General features: G+C 37.8%; 2 protein-coding genes across 4 annotated transcripts; both read left to right on the forward strand.

Annotated features, from left to right (window-relative positions):
* Positions 1–12,021: 12,021 nt before the first annotated feature.
* LOC116199050 lies at positions 12,022–13,160 on the forward strand. Its single transcript, XM_031529339.1, has 3 exons — positions 12,022–12,186; positions 12,312–12,416; positions 12,521–13,160. Exons 1-3 carry the CDS (start codon positions 12,120–12,122, stop codon positions 12,829–12,831), a joined length of 483 nt encoding a protein of 160 aa, XP_031385199.1. The 5' UTR covers positions 12,022–12,119; the 3' UTR covers positions 12,832–13,160.
* Positions 13,161–17,461: 4,301 nt separating this feature from the next.
* LOC116200960 (ubiquitin-like domain-containing protein CIP73) lies at positions 17,462–24,164 on the forward strand. 3 transcript variants are annotated; one of them, XM_031531984.1, is made up of 16 exons: positions 17,462–17,671; positions 18,504–18,649; positions 19,227–19,344; positions 19,535–19,615; positions 20,099–20,214; positions 20,501–20,560; positions 20,656–20,784; positions 21,005–21,074; positions 21,152–21,318; positions 21,927–22,091; positions 22,184–22,255; positions 22,339–22,468; positions 22,550–22,801; positions 22,920–23,293; positions 23,575–23,655; positions 23,880–24,164. In XM_031531984.1, exons 2-16 carry the CDS (start codon positions 18,527–18,529, stop codon positions 23,883–23,885), a joined length of 1,944 nt encoding a protein of 647 aa, XP_031387844.1. In that variant the 5' UTR covers positions 17,462–17,671; positions 18,504–18,526; the 3' UTR covers positions 23,886–24,164. The 3 variants fall into 3 exon arrangements, with proteins under 3 accessions (XP_031387844.1, XP_031387845.1, XP_031387846.1); XM_031531985.1 differs by lacking the exon at positions 17,462–17,671 and adding an exon at positions 17,731–17,754; XM_031531986.1 differs by lacking the exon at positions 17,462–17,671 and adding an exon at positions 17,790–17,810.
* The last annotated feature ends 131 nt before the right edge of the window (positions 24,165–24,295 follow it).

Raw genomic sequence — 24,295 nt, forward strand, 5'->3', positions numbered from 1 at the left:
GACGCCCAGGTTATGCGTGTCGTCTTCAGAAATCCCTTTATGGTCTTCGCCAAGCGTCTCGCAATTGGTTCTCTAAGTTTACGAGTGCCCTACGCAATTATGGTTTCTCTCAGTCTGAAGCCGATCATTCTCTCTTTACACTACAGCGGGATAAGAAATTTCTTGCGGTACTAGTCTATGTGGATGATATGATTGTCGTTGGGAATAGTTCTGAAGACTGTACATCTCTTAAGAGATATCTTGATACTCATTTTCGCATTAAAGACCTGGGGTCTTTAAGATACTTTCTCGGGATAGAAGTAACCCGCATGGAGAAGGGATTATTTCTTAATCAAAGGAAATATGCACTCGACATCATCAATGAGTGCGGCTTACTTGGATCGAAGCCCTCCTACTTTCCTATGGAACAACGTCATGGTCTATCATCGGACTCGGGCTCTCCAATATCAGAACCGACTAGATACCGTCGTCTGATCGGTCGTCTAATTTATTTGACCATAACTCGTCCTGAGTTATCTTACTCGGTTCACATCCTCTCCCAGTTCATGCAGGACCCACGAAAGGATCACTGGGATGCAGCATTAAGGATCATTCGTTACCTCAAATGCTCACCGGGACAGGGAATATTCTTACGACCTGCTTCCATGGATTTAGTAGCATATTGTGATTCCGATTGGGCTAGTTGTCCAATGACTAGACGATCAGTCACCGGATATTTTATCACACTTGGTGGTAGTCCAGTATCATGGAAAACAAAGAAGCAAACCACAGTCTCCAGATCATCTGCAGAAGCTGAGTACCGAGCTATGGCAGCAACTGTTAGTGAGGTCATATGGTTACGTAGTCTTCTATCTTCTTTGGGCGTCACAATACCTGGACCTACACTCTTGTATTGCGATAATCAAGCCGCTCTACATATTGCGGCAAATCCTGTATTCCATGAACGAACCAAGCATATTGAGATCGATTGCCATTTTATCCGGGATCATATACTGTCAGGCATTATTTCTACAGCTTATTTATCGACACATTCACAGTTGGCAGATTTGTTCACTAAAGCTCTCGGTCGAGATCGCTTTCATTTACTCCTTCGCTAGTTGGGAATTCGGGATCCTCATTCTCCAACTTGAGGGGGAGTATTACGGGATATGCCATGATTTCCGAGATATTTCCACATATTCTCCGAGATTTGTTACATTAGAATCTTCTTGTATTCTTAGAATATTCTAGGATATTCTTAGGATATTCTTTGTATAGTTTATACAGTATCCTTTTTTATTTACTTACCGTAGGTATCAATGAGTTATTCTGTATATATACGGTTGTCACATCAATAAAGATTATCACCTTCAATTCAATCGATTCTCCTCTTTTCACACTATTGCAAAGAAATTTATAGTATTTTTCATGCATTTACTTCAAGAGCTGTTTACTATATTCCAAGTTCGATTGTTCTGGTCAATGTGCCCGGTCATGCATGTATATTAATGTAAGACTCGAGGGACAACACGTACATTGATAGAGTTTATAAACACCGACTATAGTCACATAATGCATGCTGATAAAGTAGAATGTGTATGCACGTGACAGCCTTGTCCAGTAGCAGTTTTTTTTTTTTTTGGAAACCTAGTTCGTTGCACTAACCACATCAATGGTGTATTGGCCGCCATATACTAAGAAACTATTATCTTATTAAATATATAAAACTTCGATAAACAATAAGGACAAGACATGAGTTATATTTGCTGGCCCGAAATTGATGAATTTGATTTCATCTTAATTTCAAAAACACTTCCATAAATGCCTAGCTAGGTCCTTGGATCTTCTTTAGGGGAAAAAAAACTGTATGAATGCAGAAATAATAGATAGATCGATTCACTTGCCAATAATAAGTACTCAATTCATTGGATCGATATACTATAACATCGTAAACGATCGAGAATCATTCAAAGTAGGGGTTTCTCACATTAGAAAATCAATTGCAAATTTATAATATTTAAGTCGTGTTCCATGGTTGTCTAATATTCAATGCCCGGACTTAGATATAGCTGGTTCCAATCTTCTTCACACATTTGCCTCACTTCTAAGTAATTCTATGTCTTAAATTATGGATGGAGATAATATTATTATCATCCATGACTTGAAATGTGAGCTTTTGTCTTTGAGTAACCCGAAAGATATATATAATTTTCCGAACGAAAAGCTAGTAAATAGGGGGAAGATGCCAAATTTATACGCCATATATGTATACATAGATACATAGATAGGGCATAGTATTAATATATATATATATATATATTTATTTATTTATTTTATCGGTGAATGCATAGAATTAATATTTCAATTGATCCACCGTGCGGGTACGAGCACGCGAATACTCCTCAGGTTTTCTTTGTTTGCGGGTAAACTTACGTGTTTGGTTTTAGAGTTGAGTTAAGTTGAGTTTGGATTTTAATTGGATTGTAATGATTGTTTTGTTAAATTATGAGAAAAAGTGTAAAAAAATAATAAATAGTTGAAAGAATTTAGTATTAAAAATTAAATTGAGTATAATGGAGGTGTATGTAGATTTATGTATGGGCCCCATCTTTTTTGTTTTGAAGAATTGATTTTTATTGTGTAGTGAGTAAAGTTAAAGTTAAAGTTAAAGTTAAAATTTTAAAATTCGATTCCGAAACCAAAGGGAGTATTAATTACTGAGGCTTGTTTAGTTTTAGGATATTATTTTAGAATCACAATTCTAACTTAACTCTACTTACTACAAAACAAAATAATTCATACAAAGTCAAAAAGTGAGCCTCATTTATATCATTTTTTTTCACAATAACACAACATAATTCATATAAAGTCAAAAGTTGGGCCCCACTTATATAACTTTTTTTCAAAATCAAAATCTGATTTTAAAATCCTACTATGAAACCAAACGCAACATAGTATTGTAAATAAAAAAAATCCATACGCTGAAAAAATTTTACTCTTTAATAGGCTTACTTAAATCAAACTAAATTAGTTGCAGCCTATTATTAAATTTTTGAATATTAAGTGTACACCCAAAAACATATTCTTTTGTTAAACCAGACCTACGGAAATAAAAAATACTCCATAAAAGTTTATTGCAGGCCATTGTGTTGGCAGCTATGATGGGAGTGGAATCTTCCAAATATCGTTAATATAAATATATATACATACATATATCATATCTATATGTGATGCATTTTCAACAAACAAATTTCGAACTTGAGCATCGCACTTATTAGAGGAGAAATCAATAAGTGCGTTGTTCAAGGTCGAAACTTGCGTGTTGAAATAAGCTCTAATAATCTACCGAAAAAAGTAAAGTCCAATACTCAATTTTCCAAATCTGTGATTTCACCAATGCATGTAATGTGTAAGAAAAGAAGATAAGGAAAACAGTAAGGGGGTCTAAAATAATTGCATAAGTTGCCGATTCAAAATCACAAAGTTTCGTATTTGGTTCTCATTAGCGAGATCTATTTGACCTTTTTGCTAGTTTTCGTTACTATAATACGAGCCCACAACATCAGTTATACTATTCACCAAAAAAAACATCAGTTATAATAATTTAAAAACAAAAGAAAAAGAAAAAAAGAAAGAAAGGGTAATGATGCTTGTCGCCATTTCCAAGTGGGATTCTGAGTTCCTCATGTTGCACTTTAGATGCTCTCCCTCCACATCCACGACATTTGATGATTTATAATTATGCTTTTGACTGATCTCTTTTCTTGCGTCCCCAGTGTTCTCATGATGCCGTCTTCTTTTCGAATCTTCTATTTAATTACATTAAAATTCTTCTTTAATTTCCTAGTGAGGTTAAAAGGGGCCCCTCGTCCTATGAACCAATACTACTTTCCAATTAATTAACCATCCATTTATATTAATGATTTTAAGTGTAATGCCATAATGTGTGTAAAATATTTAAATTTTTTCTTCAGTGATTGATATCCTTAGATTATTGACTATTCCACTTGAGCATCAGTTTGGTATCAGGATTTTTGTTTCAACCCATCATTGCAATTTAGGTCCATTCATATGGAGCTCAATTTGCCTTTCAACCCCATTGCCCTGCAATTAAAATTTGTCCACTAGGAGCTCAATTAGCTATTGAGCCCCATCATCGTGGCTCATTTTTAACAATGTTATTATTTTTTTCGGCGTGTACTCTGGTATTTAGACAACCAACGGGTCCTGACTAATTTAGTTCAAGCTGAGTCGGCCCATTAAAGAGTAAAACTCTCCAAATTAAAGATTTTTTACGTTCATAACACTTGAACTATGTTATTATTATGCGTTTTAAAGTTCTTTTCCTCCCCTTTTCTTTTTCTCCAAAAATATCTCATCGATATTAATTATTAGTTAGTTAGAAAGTAAAAAAAAAAAAAGGCCCATGGGCTTTATTTACCGGGAGGTTGTCCAAAGCAAATGGGCCCAAATATAATCTTTTAATTTGCATTAATATATTGTCGTCATCTTTGTGGATCTTTGGCCCACTAAGAAAGTTGGCCCAGAAAGGAATCTCCACAAGCCATGAGATCTCTTCGCTTTTTGATCATTTTGACCTTAAAAATCATAGATTAAAAGCTTCTCTCTCTTCTTCTTCTTCTTCCACCTTAGGATGAATAAAGCATTAGAACTAAACTGGCACCGGCACCTTAGCATGGACATCATTATCACCGGACTATAAACTTATTAGTCATGTTGATACGATGAAATAGAAAGAGAATTAGAATTGTTATACAGAGCGTGGTTGTCTTATATAGTGATTTCATTATGTCCCGCTTCCATTCCTTTTCATCAAACGAGTGCAAGTGATTGTTATGATAAGAAAATCTGACACTATAGTTAGGACACATATATAAGGAATATCAAAAGTCAATCGTACACCTTAATTATTCATCAGCATCCTCGTACTTGTCCATGGTAGTCAGGTACTCGACCGCATGATTCTTTGTATAATATTTCATCCTTAAATTAAAAAAGAAAAACCACCCTTGTAGGGGGGAAAACAAGAATCAAATACCGCAAAATTGGACCTTTCAAAAAAAAATATATATTTGTTCTTTTGGCAAGAAAATTTGATAGGCCAACCTTCACTTCTGCATTTAAATTGTCTGCGAATTCTTCGGTCATGTGCTGGATATCAAAGAACAACATAAACTGTCATCAATGGGGTGTGGTGAGACACTAGTGTAACTGGTTCTGTGGTTCATGTTCATGTGTCGTTACTGGTACACACATAAGGGGACTGGAAAATTCTGGCCCCAAAGGAACGATCCAACAACTCGCGCGCAACACACACCATTCCCTTCTTTTTGATGACCTATTCATTTATAACGAATAATGCATCTCTTTCATGAGCGCTATATATATATATGTGTCTACATATATGATATATCTTATCGATATCAGATAAGCTCTGAGTGGTTCTTTTGCATCCGTACGTTCTGCCTGTATCATATCTGCTGATGTACAAGTTTATTGCAAAACATTTGAGAATAGCGCGATGCATGCTATATGGGGAAAGGAAGAGAGCCACATCGCATAAAACAATTAATTGATGCATGTATCCTACTTCGATTTGGTTTTCCAACAATTGGTGGCATTCAATGGGCATTCATCCGACATATTTATGATGTCCGGCCCTATACCATACTGCATTTACTAGCAAGTACACGCACGAAATAATCCTCTTCGATGATCGGATAATAGTGTCATTTCTTTTTGCATGGTGGTAATTAGGACCTCTTCGGCTCCAAATATGTTACTTATATAATGGATCGAGTATATCCACAGGAACCACTTCTTGGACATCCAATTCATAAAGAGATAAATAAATTCTCTTAATTATAATTTGAGACAAATTTGCTTTAATTGCATGAATCATGTCAAAATTTACGCTGACTTGCAATATGGTCAATTTCAGCTTTAAATTTCGATAGTCGTGCCATCTACGCAAACATAGGTTTCAGAGTGGTCCTAAACTTAGGCTACTTATTAGGATTTTTTTTTTCTCAACGAATCAATAAATGTCCATTAATGATAAAAACGAGTGCCGAGTAAAATGTTCAATAGTAGATTATAAAGGGTAAAAAAAATACAGTAGATTCGTCAGATCACTGCAAAGGAAAAACTACAAAGTGATAATACAGATACAGTTACATATATCTTTCTAGTTGTTGTATATATATTTCTAACCTCTTACAACTAAACTATATATGGACCCAGTTGATGCTGAAAAGTGGAGCTAGATGCAATCCATACAGAGGTACTACTATGTGAGACAAAGAAATAGAGGTAAGATGGGTCTTGAACCAGTACTCGGAGCAAGAATCCTTCACAGATCACAGTCAAAAGTCAAATCCCGAGACAATCAAATCAAAGCGGCAAGAAATCCTAAATCGACTCAAACCAGCGATGATTAACCCAATCAGACAGATTGTGAAATCACAATACTCAAAGCAAAGCATCGATGATTCCTAGATCGGTTCAAACTAGCGACAATCAAACTATTCAGACAAATGTTCAAATCAAAGAATCCAAACTTTTTGATTAGTTCAGACCTTCGATTGGCATGGGGGATTACTGAAATAGTGATCATAATCGTGGATGGGGGGGTGTCATCTATGAAGAGGGGCAGAGTTGCCGTAGACAAGAAGTCACCACCGAGGTGAGGACGAGGGCCCAAGATGAGAGTTGGAGGGCAATCAGGTTGGGACCGTCAGTCGAGTTGGGGCTCAATTTGGGTCTAGACTAATTGTCGGGTCAAAATGCTAGTCAGATCTGCCATCAATCGAGGGAGCCGTTTTCCTTTGTTGCCACAAGGAGCAAGCCAACCATCATCACTCTCCACTAAAGGGTTGGCTAGAGAAGGAGAGGGCAGGGTTCACCGAAGGAGAAGGGAAAACCACCGCCACAAAACACCTTGCTGGGGCAAAGAGGAGAGGGAGGGGGCCGCAGCAACCTCTGGGGTGTCCTCTTCACCGTCCTCGACTTAGATTTGCGACTTGGAGAAGATTAGGTCCCAAGCCGAAAAGCTCACTGTGATGGCGGAGATGGATAGACAACGGCGGGCTGGAGACGGCAGGTGACATACAAATTCCGGCTGTGATGACCAAGACGCCGCCCTAGAAATGACCTAGAGGATGGCTCAACGAGCGTCGCTACGACAAGTCACCAACGAACACCGCTCCTACAGCTTTACAGAGCCGTGCTTTTGAGGATATGAGAAGAGAGGGAGGGAAGAGAGAGAGCTATCGAGGCAACCAAGACCATCGGGAGAGAGAGGAAGGGTCTAATAACTCGATTCTGAGGACAATGGCTCCAGACACGCCGGGGGTGGAGGGCGGGCACAGGGGAGAAAAGAGAATAGGGGACTTCAGGCTTTGTTTGGGAACTTCACTTCATTTCAATTATAAATAATTATATTTATTAGGGATTGTAATGATTATGTTATTGAATCATGAAAAAAAATAATGATTGTATTGTTGAATTATGAAAGTAGTAATGAATAATTAAAAAAATTTAATATTAAAAATTGAATTAAATTGAATGGTCGTTAAAATAAAAAAAAATTAAAAAAAAATAAAAAGTAATAATTATATATTATTGAATTGAAAATAAATAAAATTAAAATAAAGCATAGTTAAAAAAATTATTCATTCGTCAAATAAGACCCGGCATTCATTCCGGGACTTATAAGGATGATTTGATAGAACCTTGGACCAAATTATGATTCAGCTCAGATAAAGTATATTTCAAGCGGTGCTTTTATCATGACTTCAGGGAAGCTATATGATCCATGATTATTTCTGATAAAACAGACCTTGGAGAAGCACTGGGAAGTCAACTATGATCCGACACGGTGAGTCCACTCGATGTACTGCTGCTGGCTAAAGAGCCAACGCGCCTCGTGAGGTGGCACTTTAGCCACGTGGCTAATCAAACTTGGCAACCCATGAATTTGAAACGGTATGCCTCTGCTCTACTCGGACATGCCTCGGCTGGTCCAACGTCCAAGTCCGAGTGGGCGGTCCATGAGAAAGATATAGTCCTCATGATCCATTTATTGTTAGACGTGATGACATTTTCTAATTAAGACATTCAACGTTATGTTTAATCGGTTACGTGAATTGACCCGTAAGGAATATCACGTGGGTCTCGACTAGGATATAGACCTCCACGTCACGTGGATCTATAGCTCTACGGGAGCAATTAAGGTCGAAAACCGCTACATCGGCCTCTGGGCAATGGGCGAAGCCCACACCAGAGACGGTGGCTTTCACCCTTTCGTGTATGTCACCGTCGCATTAAATCACATTGCCCCTTTAACACATGGCCATGGCCCCACACTTCCGGCCCTTGTGTGCGATATATAACTCGAGAACTTCCAAATTTGCTATAGGCAAATGAGAATTTGGCATCAGACAAACTTTGGATATACAAATTCGACCCTATGCGCACCATATTTAAGATCGCATTCAACCACAATTTTTTTTTTTGGGTATCACACCCTTAATTAATCAGTTGGACTCTGGACCATATGCTTCGCTTGGCAGTATAGCATTGTTCGATCCCGAAGGGTGATGCGTGTTGCATGAGTAACGATATCTTATTCGGACCCATCGGATCGAATGTATATATCAATTGATCTCTTTAGTTCCTTCTCTCTCTCTCTAATCCCCACCTCCAAAATAAATGCCTCATCTGCTTCTGCACCATACCAATCATGTTACATACCATACCAGAGACAAGTGTCGGGGATCAATGTGCAAGTTGATAAGTTGCAAGGTTAGAGAGAGAGAGAGAGAGTGAATTCAATTCTTACGACACTTCATAGAATTTATGTCACATCTATATATAAATTATATAATATATAGTTTGCATGACATATATACAGAAGTTGCTATTAAGCAAAAATATATTTATTTCGCAGAACATGGCATTAAATTGTGAATATGATCTCTTGCGGTTGTGTTCCGGTACTTGTAAGTTATATATATGAAGTTTGTTATTCTCATTCAATTCGCAGATCGTTATATATCGTTATATTTTCTGTTTAGATATATGTATGTATTTGATAATTTAACAAATATATTCTACCGAAAAAATAAAGAAATACATATACCTAAAAATTGAAGCCCTTAGAAGTAGGGTTCTCTTCGTTGCTAATTCTGTGAAAATTGTTTATAATAGAGATCGAAAGATTTATCTCATTAACAAGCTTAGAAATTTAACACCACAAATGGATACATATAGCATCACCGACCTATGATTGGTGATTTCATGTATGAAAAGACCAAGTCTTATATAACTGCGTACATGGGTCTAGATTGATTGTGAAGTACTGTCTGTAGGTATATACCTACACATATAGCCTTGCAACCGAGGGTAGATCTAGGAATTTTGTTCAGGGAGGTGAAATTCAAAGGAATTCTATATCGTAAAGTTAAGGGGGGTAAAATATGATAATTTCATTAAAAATTGAGAAACTCGACACATTCTAATAGAAATTTCGTAATTTTTCTCGAGTCCAAGGGGACGATTGTCCCCGCGCCCCCTAAATCCATCCCTATTTGGTTTTACTACTGCTTTGAGGAAACAATATTACGCAATCATTTGATAAATATAGTTGGAATATATTCACTATATAATTAACTATTATATTATAATTGCCTCAGGTATATGATGCATGGGGCCATGGAATGATCAACATACGGGACATTTTATCTCATGTACCATATAATCTTAAATTATTGAAGAAAATTCTTTTACCATTCAAACCAATATAGCAAGGTAATTTTACCTTTTTATTTTCTGGGTTTGAAGTTTGATCGAGCTATATATATAGTTAACATTTTCTTGAAGGTGTCCCATATCTTTCCCTAGCTGCCTCAGCTTCTGACTGAGATGGCATTATTAGACGACAGCTCCCACTACATCCATGCAATGTGGTCTGATAGAACACACCCGAAATGGCATGTTGCATTTTGATTTGATTGAACAATTAAAAAAAAGAAACAAACAAACAAAACCAGATGTAAATGGGGATTGGTCGACAAACTTGCTAGAAAGCCAACGAAAGAACTGACAAAGAAATTATCATCCATAATTTGATACAGAAATCGCATAATTCAGTGGTAAACTGAGCTCTCGTAGGGTAAATCTATTTGTAGTGAAATGATTCATAACTCATTAGAAGTACTTTGCGATTATAATTAAATAATTGATATCAGAATACAAATATATTTCAGCTGATATAGATTGAAAATATCTCATAATCTCACTAGAAAAAAAAATACAAAACATTTTTTTAGATGGTGGGCTCTTGTCTCAATCCGAGGGTTGAGATGAGAGGACCTGTCTCTCATTTGCATGAAACAAATTGAGACAGTGCAGTTAAGTTTCTCTATGTTGGTTTTTTCGAACATGGAAGCCATGAGGTAGAGACCGTAAGGAAATGTGAGAAGAAAGTAGGCAGATCTAAAATCTTGTTCCTTCTTCCCCTCAAAAAAATCCTCTATATGGGCCCCTTGATGTATAAGAGTTTTGTTGGGTCGGTTTCTCTCCTATATGGAGAATGATGAGGGCGGGTGATGGAAGTAATCTCACATGGAAAAATTGAGAGGAAATCCATAGGTTTATAAGAGATAATGGTCTAGCAACCCATTGGCTTAAGCTTTTGGGTTGCGGATGGGCCCGAGTCTCAAGTAAGCCCATGGACTTTTTCCCAACAGTGGTATCAGAGCCTAAGGTAACGATCCTGGAGAAGTGCACACGCTATGCGTGGAAACCCACACCGCGCCAAGGCCCGAGTGTGGAACTCGTGGCTAGTGAATGGCCTAACAATTGGTATCCGAGTTCGGAAGTAAAAAGTCCGGCTCGAAGTCCTCCATATAGTCCAGAATGGGGGGGAATTGTTGGGCCGTGACCTAACAATTGGTATCCGAGTCCGGAAGTAAAAAGGCCGGCTCGAAGTCCTCCATATAGTCGAGAATGGGGGGAATTGTTGGGTCGGTTTCTCTCCTATATGGAGAATGATGAGGGCGGGTGATGGAAGTAATCCCACATGGAAAAATTGAGAGGAAATCCATAGGTTTATAAGAGATAATGGTCTAGCAACCCATTGGCTTAAGCTTTTGGGTTGCGGATGGGCCCGAATCTCAAGTAAGCCCTGTGGATTTTTCCTAACAAGTTTTCAAATGTGGATCCGGTGCTGTCTATTGCATGTTCTATGCTCGAATAACAGGTAGATCTTTCTAATTAATGATGAGTTGTTAACTGTCAAAAACTGTATCGTAAATGCACGCAGAAAAGTACCATACTTTTCTGGTGAAAACCCCTCTTGGTTTGCATCTCTATGGCTATGTGCACGCCATTGGTTGTTCTACTGCTAGCTAAGGCCAATATGGAGAGAAGAAATATACATGGAATATATATATACGGCTATATATATTCAGGTGAAATGGTAATTAAGAATATGCGTGTTCAAGCTATGCTATATGTTATATATATGTTCTTACCAGGAAATGGAAATGCAATAAAGCCATGTCATGATAAGCTGCCATTTCATGCAGTTTTATATGGTTATAACTAAGAAGCCATACTGCTAGGAAAACTGTTGATCGACTCCTTCAAAACATTCACATGGATGGTTATCAGATTCATGTATGTATATATCGATATTATTATCTGTCACCAGTTATTTTGGTCCATATGTTTTCCTCGGCAATCCGAAGAAAAGTCGAATTCAAGAGTAGCAAATTAATCTCCTGTGTTAATTAACATATCAAAAACGGTATTTCTCATCGAATGATTAGGTGGCTAATTTTATTCTGGGGGTGAGAGAGAGAGAGAGATGGACAGAAAATGATAGAAAAATAACCTTATGACAATAATTAAAGTTCAGATTGAAACAAAAAAATTTATAATCAAAGTTGTGGTGGGCCTCTAAAGAGAGCCAATGCACATATATATAAATCCAAAGAGGGTCTCTTTTTCATTCGTCCTACCAATCACTCACCATTGCACAATCTCTCCTACATCTGAGATATCTCACTTTCTCACTCAATCATAGCTACCAGATCAATTCATTTGAGAAAACCATGAAGCATTTTCTCCTAGCTATCCTTGTGTTGCCGCTGCCTCTTCTCCTTGTTCCTCAAGCTCAAGGTATATACATATACTCCAATTCCTTTCCTTTCTTCCTTCCATCTTCTTTGCCCTTTTAGTGAATGAAGATAATCAAATCTAACGAATCTCGTATTTTTTCACTATATTAATGTGTGTGTGTGAAGGGATTCGATTGCCAAAGGTCCCGGACAAGTCTATGGATAGCAGCGAATTAATACCTGGAGAGCTTCCTGATTCGGTGCGATATCAAGATAGACATAGAGCGAAAGGTATGAGTTTATAGTGATGGAAGATATACCGCATTTCTTTTATGTAGTTATTCATATCTATTTTGATTTATACCTTCTTAGCCTGTCCATATTTATTGATGCAGGAGAGAGTAGAAAACTTCTCACCACAGCAACCACTACCACCACCACTACTATGACTACGAACCGAAAGGCTAATGTTTACATTGATGAACTTCCAGTGCCCTCTCGCTCGGAGGGAAACAAAGCTGCTACTTCCAAGGGCAAGAATGTTGACGGAAATGAAGCTGGTGCTACTTCCAAAGGCAATACAAAGGAGGGCTTCTCCGTAAAGTCGTCGACAACTGCTCCCAAGCACGAGCACTATCCTGACATCATAGACATTGCAGGGATGGACTATTCTCCGGCAAAGCGGAAACCTCCAGTACACAATTGATCATGAGATGAGTAAACCTAGGAGATATGTTAGGAAAAAGTTGGCAAGTTTATTAGGGTTTTCAGGGGACAATAAGGAGGAGGACAAACAGAAGAGTTCGGAACAGCATTGCCTAAAATGCTCCTGTTTTCTAGGGGGTTAGGTAAATTTCTGTAAATAGTAAAACTAGCTAAGCTATAGGGTTGGATAAAAATTATCACATTATCTTTTTCTCGAGAAAGAGTTATGTACTGCAGCAGCCATAATCAATCCAGCCTAAAACCCAAAGAAATTGGGTCTGATTCATGTCTATGCAACTTTTATGTCTGTTAATTTTTTTCTTCTATTAATTTACTGGATTCATGACTTCCCTTGTAATCGACAACCTCTTGTCTCCCTTTAATTTGTTTCATGTTATTCTATGATGATTGAGTGATGAACACTTGAAAATTGATCAGTACTATTAGCCTTAAGGCTTTCGTCAACCCTATATATTAAGTATGCATATATTATGAAATAGTCAAATTAATTGCCCACAAATTTTGCATACTTTCTGGAAAATATTAGTTGAACCTCGAGCGGGTAAACAATTTTCTACACACACATATATATATATATATATATATATAATCATAATCATAAAATACCTTCAATTTATTGAGTGAAACTGAACACGAAAAAATCTGATATTAGTTTAGGATAAATCTCATATAAGACAAGGATGGTCCCAATACAATCCTTCACTACCCCACGAATTATTCCTTTTTCTTTTTGGTATACAATGTGATATCCGAAAACCCAATAGACACTGTTTAAAGAAAAAAAAAGCATTGAACTAATTCATGTCTGTGAAAAATCACTTTTGAGGCTCATTAAATTTGACCTAACATATAGAGAACATGTGAGCCCACATGCACCGATGATGACCACCCTATTTTTTTTCCAATCAACATGTCAAAACAATAGAAATGACATGATGACCCATCCAAAATTTTCTCAATTTGTTTTGGCTAAAATGAAGCCCTATTACATTTGTTTTTTCGGTGAACGAAGATCTATCACATTACTCGAGTAAAGTTTTACATACGTAATGCATATCTCGAGCGGGCGCTAGTTAGGATTAGTCCCGTGATAGGGGCCACTTCTCCCCGGGTTTCTTTTTTAACTTATTTTCTTTCAGGAACCGGTACATCATCTAAGTAGCTAGGCTTGGATATGAGGCTGCAAGGCATTCTTTCAAATGGCCGAGCATGGACATGTACGTGTTGCCAGGCCCGACAGTCCAGCCCAAGGTAATGATTTGTCTTAATTTGTCCGTCCAAGTATTTAGCAGAATGTTATGCAGCTAATGCCCATCTATATTTGATCATATCGACTGAAGAGGGCACTGCAGAGGTCCCTATGATGATATGGATTATGCCCCTGCCGCGTGACCGTCCTCCATACCATAACACCCGCAGCGCTGTTCCAGCTAGGTTGGACCCGTTCCAATGTTGTTCTACTGGAGCCTCCATTTCGTCGTACAGTTGCTACTCCAATGCCCCCACTTCCATACGAGACAAATCGATGTTTCCTCTGCTCGATTCGCTAAACATCCATCATCAAGGACTGCATACTCCTCGCCCGCTATTCCACTGAGGCCTGATCCATATGACAACGCCATCATTCCACCGAGGCATCTGTGTCATGCCACCAAAAATGTCTCTATACCACCAAACGCTCGATTTCACAGCATCCTTGTTCCTGTAAGTACGGAAAATTTCGCCTCCATGATCTCCTTTGACCGATCTTTAAAAAGATTGTTCCCTTACGTACGCTAGGAGCGCTCCACGTTGCGGACATCTTTAGTTGCTTTCCTGAATCATAATAATTATTAATAGCTAAACATCGATCTTAGATGTTCTTAGCTATGCTAAAATGACAATGGATGAGAATAACAGTTTCCCCCCAGCTATATATATATATATATATATTTATTTTTTTTCTGTTAGAAATTGAGTTCATGGGCATAGAAGGGGATAGAGAAAGGATAAATAAAGAGCAGATTAGAGAATTTCACTTTGAGAATAAACCCAAGACCTCTTGATATTAGGTTTATAGTATCAAACTCTTTTCTTAATCTTTTAATTTAAAATTTAATTTCATCTTTTGCCTTTGGCATCCATCGGCAATCCATTCGGTTGCTTTTACCATTTCTGACTTGCATTTTTAACTGGTAAAATTCTGAAATGGCAAAGCATCACTCAAGTGCTGGCTGATGTGTTTTTCAAGGAAATTCAGTATTCAAAAGTAGTTAATCAAATGACAAATTTTGTTATTGTTTACAACGTGTCATATCATATAATTAACTTTCAATTTACTCGTGATATATTCTTCTGTAACCAATATCAATATAGTTTGCAATCGAACACATTTCTTTTTATTCCGCGCATTTATAATATTCTATGCGTCCATTAGAATACAACACCCTTTTTCTCGACCAATATAAATTGCTCGGCGAATATTTTCCAGAAATGCTAAAGCGTTTAGGGATCTCCTGGAAAATGACACAGAGGTTGTCTACAGGGTTCAAGTTTCGAGCAATTACATTAATGTGAGGATCGGATTTCGTGGCATCAAATGTTTGTATTATATATCATTCATTCCATACATTCAGACTCAAGTCTCTCTCTCTCTCTCTCTCTCTCTCTTTCTCTCTCTCCATCCATTCAGAGACGAAATGTTACAATCAGTTTCCAAAAAATGGAAAAACGAGGAATCTTTCCAACGAATCTCGTATATGAAGAGGACCTACATTGATCAAATCGCAATATATACACATATATGTGCATATATATTTATGTGTATACACACACACATATATATATACATGTGCGTGCCATCTTCTAACTTCACAACAAGTGAAATGAGACTTGCTTCCGTTGTCTCCCTTCTTCTACTGTTGATCATCTTCAAGTCACAAGGTACGATAGAGTGCATCTATATAAACATATGTATGCTTATATATGTCTAGATATACATGCAGATATATATTCAAGCAATCTTGTTATCTCTTATTAATGTTCTTTCATATTGCTTATATGGCACATACAATGCACTTATATCATGTCTCAGATGCATCCGTGGACAAGCAAAAGAAAATAACAAGTATACACATATAAGATGATATTATCGAGATCATATGATTCATACTAGATGGTATGTTGCGAGGCTTTAATATTTATTTCTGACATTATTCTCTTGTAGGAAACTATGGAGCTGGGGATGCGAACTCGGACGGGCAGATAGTCAGTAAAGAATGTGACGAAGATGATTCTCATTATGTTGATTATACTCCGCCATATCATTCACCTCCGCATCATAACACTCCTGGAGGACCAGGAGGAGGGGATCCTCCATCTCTTAAATAATTGTAATGTGTTTCCATGAATTTAAGCTATTAAGAACTTGTTATTCTCGGTATGAGACATCGTTATAATGAGGACGAGGAGGGAGGGAAGTAGAAATTTGCATAATCGATCAATGAGATTGATAAACTTGCGCATTTGGTGTGATCTCTATAATTATCCTTAAAATAATTAGAATTTTTCTTTTATTGTACTAGGTCATGAGACTCCTTTGTAATCGAAAAAAAAAAAAAACAGATTATCCTTAAAAAATTCGTAATTTTTTGGTGTCCTCGACCTTGGGCTCTTTCCTATGAGCAACTGAGCATGCTTGGACATGATTTGGACCCAATCATCGGATGAGTGGATCTTTCAAAAACCAGGCCCAATAACGGCCCATCATGAAGATATAATAAATAAATTAAAATAAAAATATTTTGCCAAAAATAAAAGTAAATATAAAAAATGCAAAAACTACACGATATTTTCTTTGGAAGATCACTGATTTTGGTGGGCTTGCCCTTTGACATTGTCTTTAAACGGGAACTTCCACATGATTTGGACTCAACTATTCGACAAATTGGTTATTGTCTTGGTTATCATTTTAGTGTTGTATATTTATTTCAATGGGTTTAAAATTGGGCACCAATTGGATGACTATCCAAGGAAATTATCCAGATTTTTTTTCCAGTGTACAAGTCGGAGCCGAGGCTCGATAGGAAATTATCAAGATTCAACTCCCATAAGAAATGGGATATATAGGCTATTCTATACTCCCTAGGCTCAATGTGGAAGGTCTACCTTTAGACCTTAATTATAGTACGAAACTGACCGGGACATAATTGTACTACTGGAATGAGAAAAATCCAAATGATGCATACATTCCATTCAAAAATATATACGTATATACATCTACTTGCTTAAATTAAATTATTACAACCATGGGGCTTTACATGTAAATTCTATCGCAAAAGGAAACCGAACTCATACCTTACAATAAGCCGGTAAATTGGCAGGAAACCTGTGGAAAAGTTGGCATAACATTATATAATAGAACACAAAATTTGTTACAACATTTAGTCTTATATACGTATATTATATGTAATCTTTACCTTTTGGACCGAAATGACAGTATCTACATTCATGGCCATTATTCTGGTGAATTTCAAATCAGTCCTCATAGTTATTAATCTCGTTCAATCTAGTCCTTTTAGTTGGCCTCGGGCCCGGGTGCTCCCTCCTTGGCCAGATTTTTCTTACCATCTATGGCGGTCATGTAACATCCAACTTGTCGGCACCCAAATTCCGGCGCGCTGATTAAACCTTCGAGCCAGCCGTCCGACCCTTCGTCCACGGCGCAGCCCACCGATACATACAACATATATAATACACACTATACATTGATACATATACAACCTCGCGAGTTTCACTGCCCTCTCTCTCACTCCATCTTGATCTTGCTTTTGGTCTGCCAAGTAAGTGATTTCCCGGGTCTCTGGTTCACTCAAGAATGCCCTTTTCGTGAGCTCTTGTTTGATTGCTCCTTCGATCAGTCTAGGTGATGCTGACTTTTTCAATCGTTCTTCGCTTTGGGCGGATTCTTGATTTTAGAAGGTGCTGTTCTCTGTCGGTGTCGGAACCCTAAGGCCTGCTGTTAACCTCTGTTATAGCTCAGTCTAGCTGGGCATGCTTGTAGAATGAAGATATGATTTTCATGTCGATGTTTCAGCAGGGCTTTATACGTGCCATAGAAGCTTAAGATTGAGAATTGAGCTCTATGTTTCGGTTTGTGCAAATGATTGACTGGTTTGGAGTGCCGATGCAGTTCATTTCTCGATGTTTTGATTAAATATGATCATGAGCATTTGGAAATTTCGCTCCTTCTGCAAGTCGGATGAGTGTAACTTGTTCAACTCTCAATTTTATTGCTCCATCGGTGTGAAGGAGTAATCTCTCACTTGGGTGTTTCTAAAAATCCTATCTTTACCACCTTTCTTTTTATTTATTTTATGTTTTTTAATGCTTATTATATAATTATACGTGATTTCTGTTTCAGCTGTACCTAATAATTACTCAACAAAAGAAGATGCCGCGTTTATTTGACCATATTGTTCAGTTCTTTTAGATGGCCTCCTTAACTATGGTGATTTTCTTGATTTTATAAACATGGTAGGCCGATGAATAAAAATTGTGTTTTGGGGTTTGGTTAAAGACAGGGTTCGTGAGCTGATTTGTGACAAGGAATATGAAAATTTTTGCTTTTCCCCTGTGGTCATCTTTGTTTGGCTCCTTTCTTTACCATTGCAGGGACTGATTGTGGTTCAGGAAGAATGGAGAGAAGTAGTGCTAGTAAAATTATGAAGGTTGATGAGGCTGATGGTTCTGAAACCACCATCGAGATCAAGATTAAGACTTTGGACTCACAAACTCATACGCTCAGAGTAAATAAGCAGGTGAAATTTTTATCAACTTTGACTGTCTAATAATTTGTTATTTCTGGAAGCAAGGTTTTTTTTTTTTTTATAAATACCAGTTGATGTGATTTGTGTGTAGACTCTGGTCATTATTTTAGGGGAATTAGAGGCACATGCATTTTAGATCAATTTAAAGCTCTGGACCTGACTAACATCAGATTTCTAGTATTCCATTTTATGCAAAATATTTAGCTGTCAAGAGGAGAAAGCTCATAGCCTCATGCAATACTAGGACATGTTACGCTTATATAGGGCCCTGACAACTCTTTTACTAGTAAAAATTTCATAATTATATGTTCCAATAGCTAGTCAGCCTATAAGATAATTTATTGTCTCTAACTTTTAGAAGTTTAAAACTAGGCAGCTTTGAGTACATGTTCTTTTTCTCCAATTTTTCCACCATGTTATTTTGGGCATTTGTGACCATTATATCAATGGTATAACTTTTCGCACTTAATGTTTTTGCTTTTTCTGTTTTTCTATTTTTTTTTTGGTTAAATAGATTCTTTTATCATCATTCTTTTAAACAGGAATTAGTTAACCATTGATCATGCAGATGCCAGTTCCTGCTTTGAAAGCACAGATAGCATCTGTGACTGGTGTGGTATCTGACCAGCAACGATTGATATGCCGAGGGAAGGTTTTAAAGGACGATCAGCTGCTCTCAGCCTACCGTATCCTGCTGCTCTTCCATTTAACGCTAAGAAATTTCTTTAGTTATTGCATCTCTTCACGGTTGACTAAGTTATCTTTCTTGCCCTCTTGATGAGATTTTAATTATTGTGTGCTTATTAGACTCTCTCCCCCTATGTGTGTGTGTGTGCGTCCATGTGTATGCGGTATCTTGACAAAAAGAAAAAATAGATGTCGAAGATGGTCACACCCTGCATTTAGTTGTTAGGCAACCGATTCCACCCTCAGCCGAGGGAGCACCCTCTCATACAGGTACGTGATTCAGATCAGTTATCTTGTTGCACTTTTGTATCATAACACTATTTTGCTAGCTCATTATCTGTGCATTGAGTGCACAAACTCGTCATGAATGGCAAAAGGTATTGTTTTCTGCTTGTGAAAGTTTTCTTACTATCCAGCAACCTGAACGTTCACTCAATATTATATCTCAGTTTTGTTGAAACCTGCTTGAACACTGTAGCTCCTGTGGGAGGGAGATTGTATCAAGGAATTTATAACTTGTATGACTATATATAGGGAAAGTCTGGGCTAGTGTTGTTCTGAAAATATTCTCTTAGAATGGGCCACTTGCATGGTAATTTACATTTTGCTCATAATAATAACTTATTATGATTGACTAGGTCTAAAAGAATCTTTGTTAGACTAAGTGTTGCCCCTTTATTTTATTTTATTTTATTTTTATTTATGGGGGCCAATGCAAAGCCCCATTAAGTAGTGACTTTTCCATCTATGTAGCAAGTGATCCTTCTTCAGGGGCGAACCGCATTTCAAGCACTCACATCTCTCCTAGTGTTGTTATTGAGACTTTCAATGTTGAGCACGGGGATGGGGTCCCCCCTGAAATTGGACAGGTGAGGCTTCTTTAAATTTAAAATGGGATTTCTTTGTTCCAGAAAACTGGTAATGATTGTTGAGTATTCCATTCTCCTAAAATAAAGAATATAAGGAAGAAAACCTCTTGATATGCATGCTAGTCACATTTTTTTTTTACAAGTTTTCTCTTTATTCTTATTATTTTCCAAGTATAGGAAAAAAGAAAAAACTTTCCAGTTTTGCAGAACCAAACAAAACTCTTTTGGGATTTTAGGGTAGCCTCTTTTCTTGATAGTGATAATCTTTCTCCTCCTTTTTGGCCAGATTGTGTCTGCAGTTCTTGGTTCCTTTGGACTTACAAATCTCGGGAGTAGCACTGAAGGGGTATGTCCTTAGTCTCTTTGGTTGTTCTCTTGTATTCTTGTGTTCTAATACGGAATCCCCTCATATCATGGGTTAACTATGCCATTGGTGTGCAGAGATCTGAAAGATCTTCAGCTGGTGGCAGTGTGGTAAATTTGACCCAGCAGCAATCTGAACCTTCGGCCTTAAGGGGCCTATCTAGTGCTTTTGGACTTCCACAATCACTCTCTGTGGGGCAGCCTCCAGTAAGTCTGCATAATTTATTGCAGGATAACAACAGAGACAATGATTGATCAAAAGAGAACATGATATCTGATAGTTAGCATTTTCCAAAAATAACAAATCTAGACAAGAAGGGAATATTTCTGAAGGACCGATTTGCCCATCTTTTGTTGTGTGATCAGTCCGCCGGGGTCTTATATTTTCAGAAAGTGGTGCATTCTTTCGATTTTGTTATTTTTGTAGGTGATCCCCGACTCTTTGATGACTATGTCCCAATATGTGAGTCACATGCGTGGTGAATTTAGTAATTTTGGTAAGACTTTTTATCCTACACTAGCCCAATAGTTAGTGCTTGAAATGGCTATATTGCTCAAGATAATGGGCTGGTAGGTCGAGGCAGTGGATCGACTGCCTCTCCTAGCGCCGAAGGAGGGGATTCGAACTTTCTGCAAAGCTCGGGTGCTGTTCGAGAAGGTCTTCCAACACCTGCTTCTCTGTCTGAGCTTATGCTGTCTACTAGACGACTGCTTACTGAACAAGTGGGAGAATGTCTTGAGGTGGGATATATGCTCTTTTTTTTTCTTTTTCTTTTTTTCAACTAGATATGTTGCATGTAAATTATCTGATATAAATGGTGCTCTTTATATATGTGTGTGTATATATATATTTGTTTTGTCTATAAATTGCTTTTTTGTAAATAGAAAAGTATGGAACTGATGTTGAATTAGTTAGATAAATTTAAAAAGAAAAAAAAAATTTACATCAAGTGATTGTCCATCCATGTCAGAGGCAGTTGTTGCTTGTGAGATACAGAGAAATGTTGGAACGAGGAAGTAGAACATTAGGAAATTTACCGATATATCCTTAATTCAATTGTGATTGCTTGATGAGTGGCTATAGAATGGGCATCTGTAAAATACAGTAAGGAGAGAAATGAGTGAGTGCTGAAGTCTGTCTCTCTCTGTTTTTGGTACTAACATCTTCAATGTTATCACAGATTTGTGAAACTTGAAATTTACCTTTATGTTTTTCTACCTTTTGCTCACTCTTGCAAAGCGGCTGGAATTAGATTATGCTTCTTACTATTATGTACTCACAGTTTTTATGTTGTCTAGCATTGCTTAATTGAACTAATCGAAGGCATTGAACTTCTATAAAATTACAGCTATTTGCGGGGCAGCTGGAAAATCAGGCGAATTTTACTGATTCCTCAATGAGATCAAACACTCAAAGTAATGCAATGAGAATTGGGATGTTGTTTCATTACTTGGGTGCCTATATCCTTGAACTGGGTAGAACAGCCATGACCTTGCGATTAGGTCGATCTCCGGTGCGTGATTTTTTGTGGATATCTATGGGAATCATTTAGAAAGTATTCTCTTATATAGACTTAAGTGGTACCTTCATCAATTTGCTTTGCAGGCAGAATCTGCGGTGAATGCAGGACCTGCGGTTTATATCTCTCCATTGGGCCCAAATCCTTTAATGGTTCAGGTAATGTTTCTGAGTCTGACCATCTCCAATCTTCTTCAGCTTATGTAATTTCTTTATTATTATGATTGAACTTCTACTTTCAGCCTTTTCCGTTTCAAATGGGGAGTAGCATCGGGAACATTCCTGTAGGGACTGTGCAGCCTAGCTCAAATTTGGGTGGTGGAATCGGCACCGGTTTTCTTCCAAGACGTATTGATATTCAAATTCGAAGAGGTAAGCAGAACTGTACAAAAGAGAAACCAAATTCTTATTATATAAATTAATATTCTAACCTTTCACTGTCTTTACCCTAAGGTTCGCCGACAGCAGTGCCAAATGCTAATAGAGAAGAGCACAGTGATCAACAACAGCCTGTGTCTGCTTCAAGAAATGCTGCGGTGAATTCTTCTGCCGCAGAAAATCCGGTGGAACAGTCATCTTCAAGGACTTCAGAGGGCCCCACTCAACCTTTTGCTGGAGAATCAGGAGTGCGCGTCGTGCCCGTTCGGACAATGGTAGCTGCTGTTCCTGCTACCTTCAGTCGCATGCCCTCAGATTCATCATCTGGTAGGTGGACCGGAATGCAATACCCTTTATTTGTAGGGGACTGTATTTCACATGGTGGACTAAAATTACCTATGCAATCTCTAAATTGTTCTGTTTTTCTGCTTCTTTTTTTGGTCAGACTCACCAAGTTTAAGAGTGCAAGCATCTATTTCACGAAATGCCAATAGCAACTCTCCTTCGGCGGGTGATTTGCAGAACCACCAAGAAAGCGGGAGGCAGGTTCCTGGGAGCATTTATCAGTTCCTGAGGAACCTGTTTCCTGGGGGTGAGATTCACGGAGAGGAAGAATCCTCCATTGGGGTTGGTACTGTTCCAGGCTTACGCAATGAGGAGATTTCAAACCCTTCCCGTGATTCTCGAGAACCCGAACGAGGGGCTACAGGGGATGGGATATTTTTTTCCAACTTGCTTCATCAGATTATGCCGATCATATCTGAACAGGTAGCTGGTGCTGATTCAAGTTCTGCACGTGATCGAGATTCATCCTTTCAGGTAAAATGGAGTTTTCTGTTTTCCTTCTTTGGGCAAAGACTACCTTATGAAGCTGACGAGACCCCATGAACACACCATTGTCCGTAGAACCCTGTTAAACGATGAGCGGGAAATGGGAATTGAATGCCAGACTATTCTCATGTTCTTGATCTGCTTTTTGATTCGCTCAGCCATCTCAATTTTTTTTTAATCGACTGCTGCTTATATAAGTCCTCGCTGGCTGACGATGGTAGGATCCGAATATGGGGTGAAAGAGAAGCTTAGGTTTGATTCTTGTGCAGGCTGCTAGCAGCGCCGGGGGTGGGACATCGCATCGACCTAGTGATACAGACTTGGACCCTCCAAACTCAAAGCGTCAGAAGGTGAATAATTATCCATTGTCTTTTGCATCTTTTGGGTGTTATGAATTATTAGGTTTCAATTCTTAAGGTTCCTTTTTGCTCTTATGCCTTGGATGATTCATTCATCGTTTTTTGTCTTAAGAAGCCAAAGCTTGCCCATAGTTCGTGCTTGATGATTCCTAGGTGTTCTCTCCTTTGTCGAGCATATGGTTTCTCCGGAATGACCATTAAACTTGTATATGCAGAAGTAGTAATTTCTGAGTCGGACAAAGCACTGCAGGCCTTCTCTGGGATTTGAACTGGAATGGAAATATGTGCTGCTGCTCTACAAATGATCGACCATGGAGAACTGGGAATTTGGAAAGTTTTTGATACATTCTAGTTTTTGTATGACTACAGATGAGACCTGAGTTTCGTTAGTTTGAATTATTACAGAAACTTTCACTATTCTTGGTTGTCAAAGTTCCCCGGCCCCACAATGAATCTTCTTATTGCTCTTTAAGATGATTGGGCCGTTTGATTTCCCAATTCGATTTTTATCTCTACTCACTACACAACAAAAATTAGTAACACAATTATTACTTTTTTATTTTTCTTTAATTTTTTTAACCATTCAATTTAATTTTTAATAATAAATTCTCTCAATTATTCATTATTTTTC

Source organism: Punica granatum, chromosome 3 (genome assembly GCF_007655135.1).
Source record: "Punica granatum isolate Tunisia-2019 chromosome 3, ASM765513v2, whole genome shotgun sequence".
NCBI classification, from domain to species: domain Eukaryota; kingdom Viridiplantae; phylum Streptophyta; class Magnoliopsida; order Myrtales; family Lythraceae; genus Punica; species Punica granatum.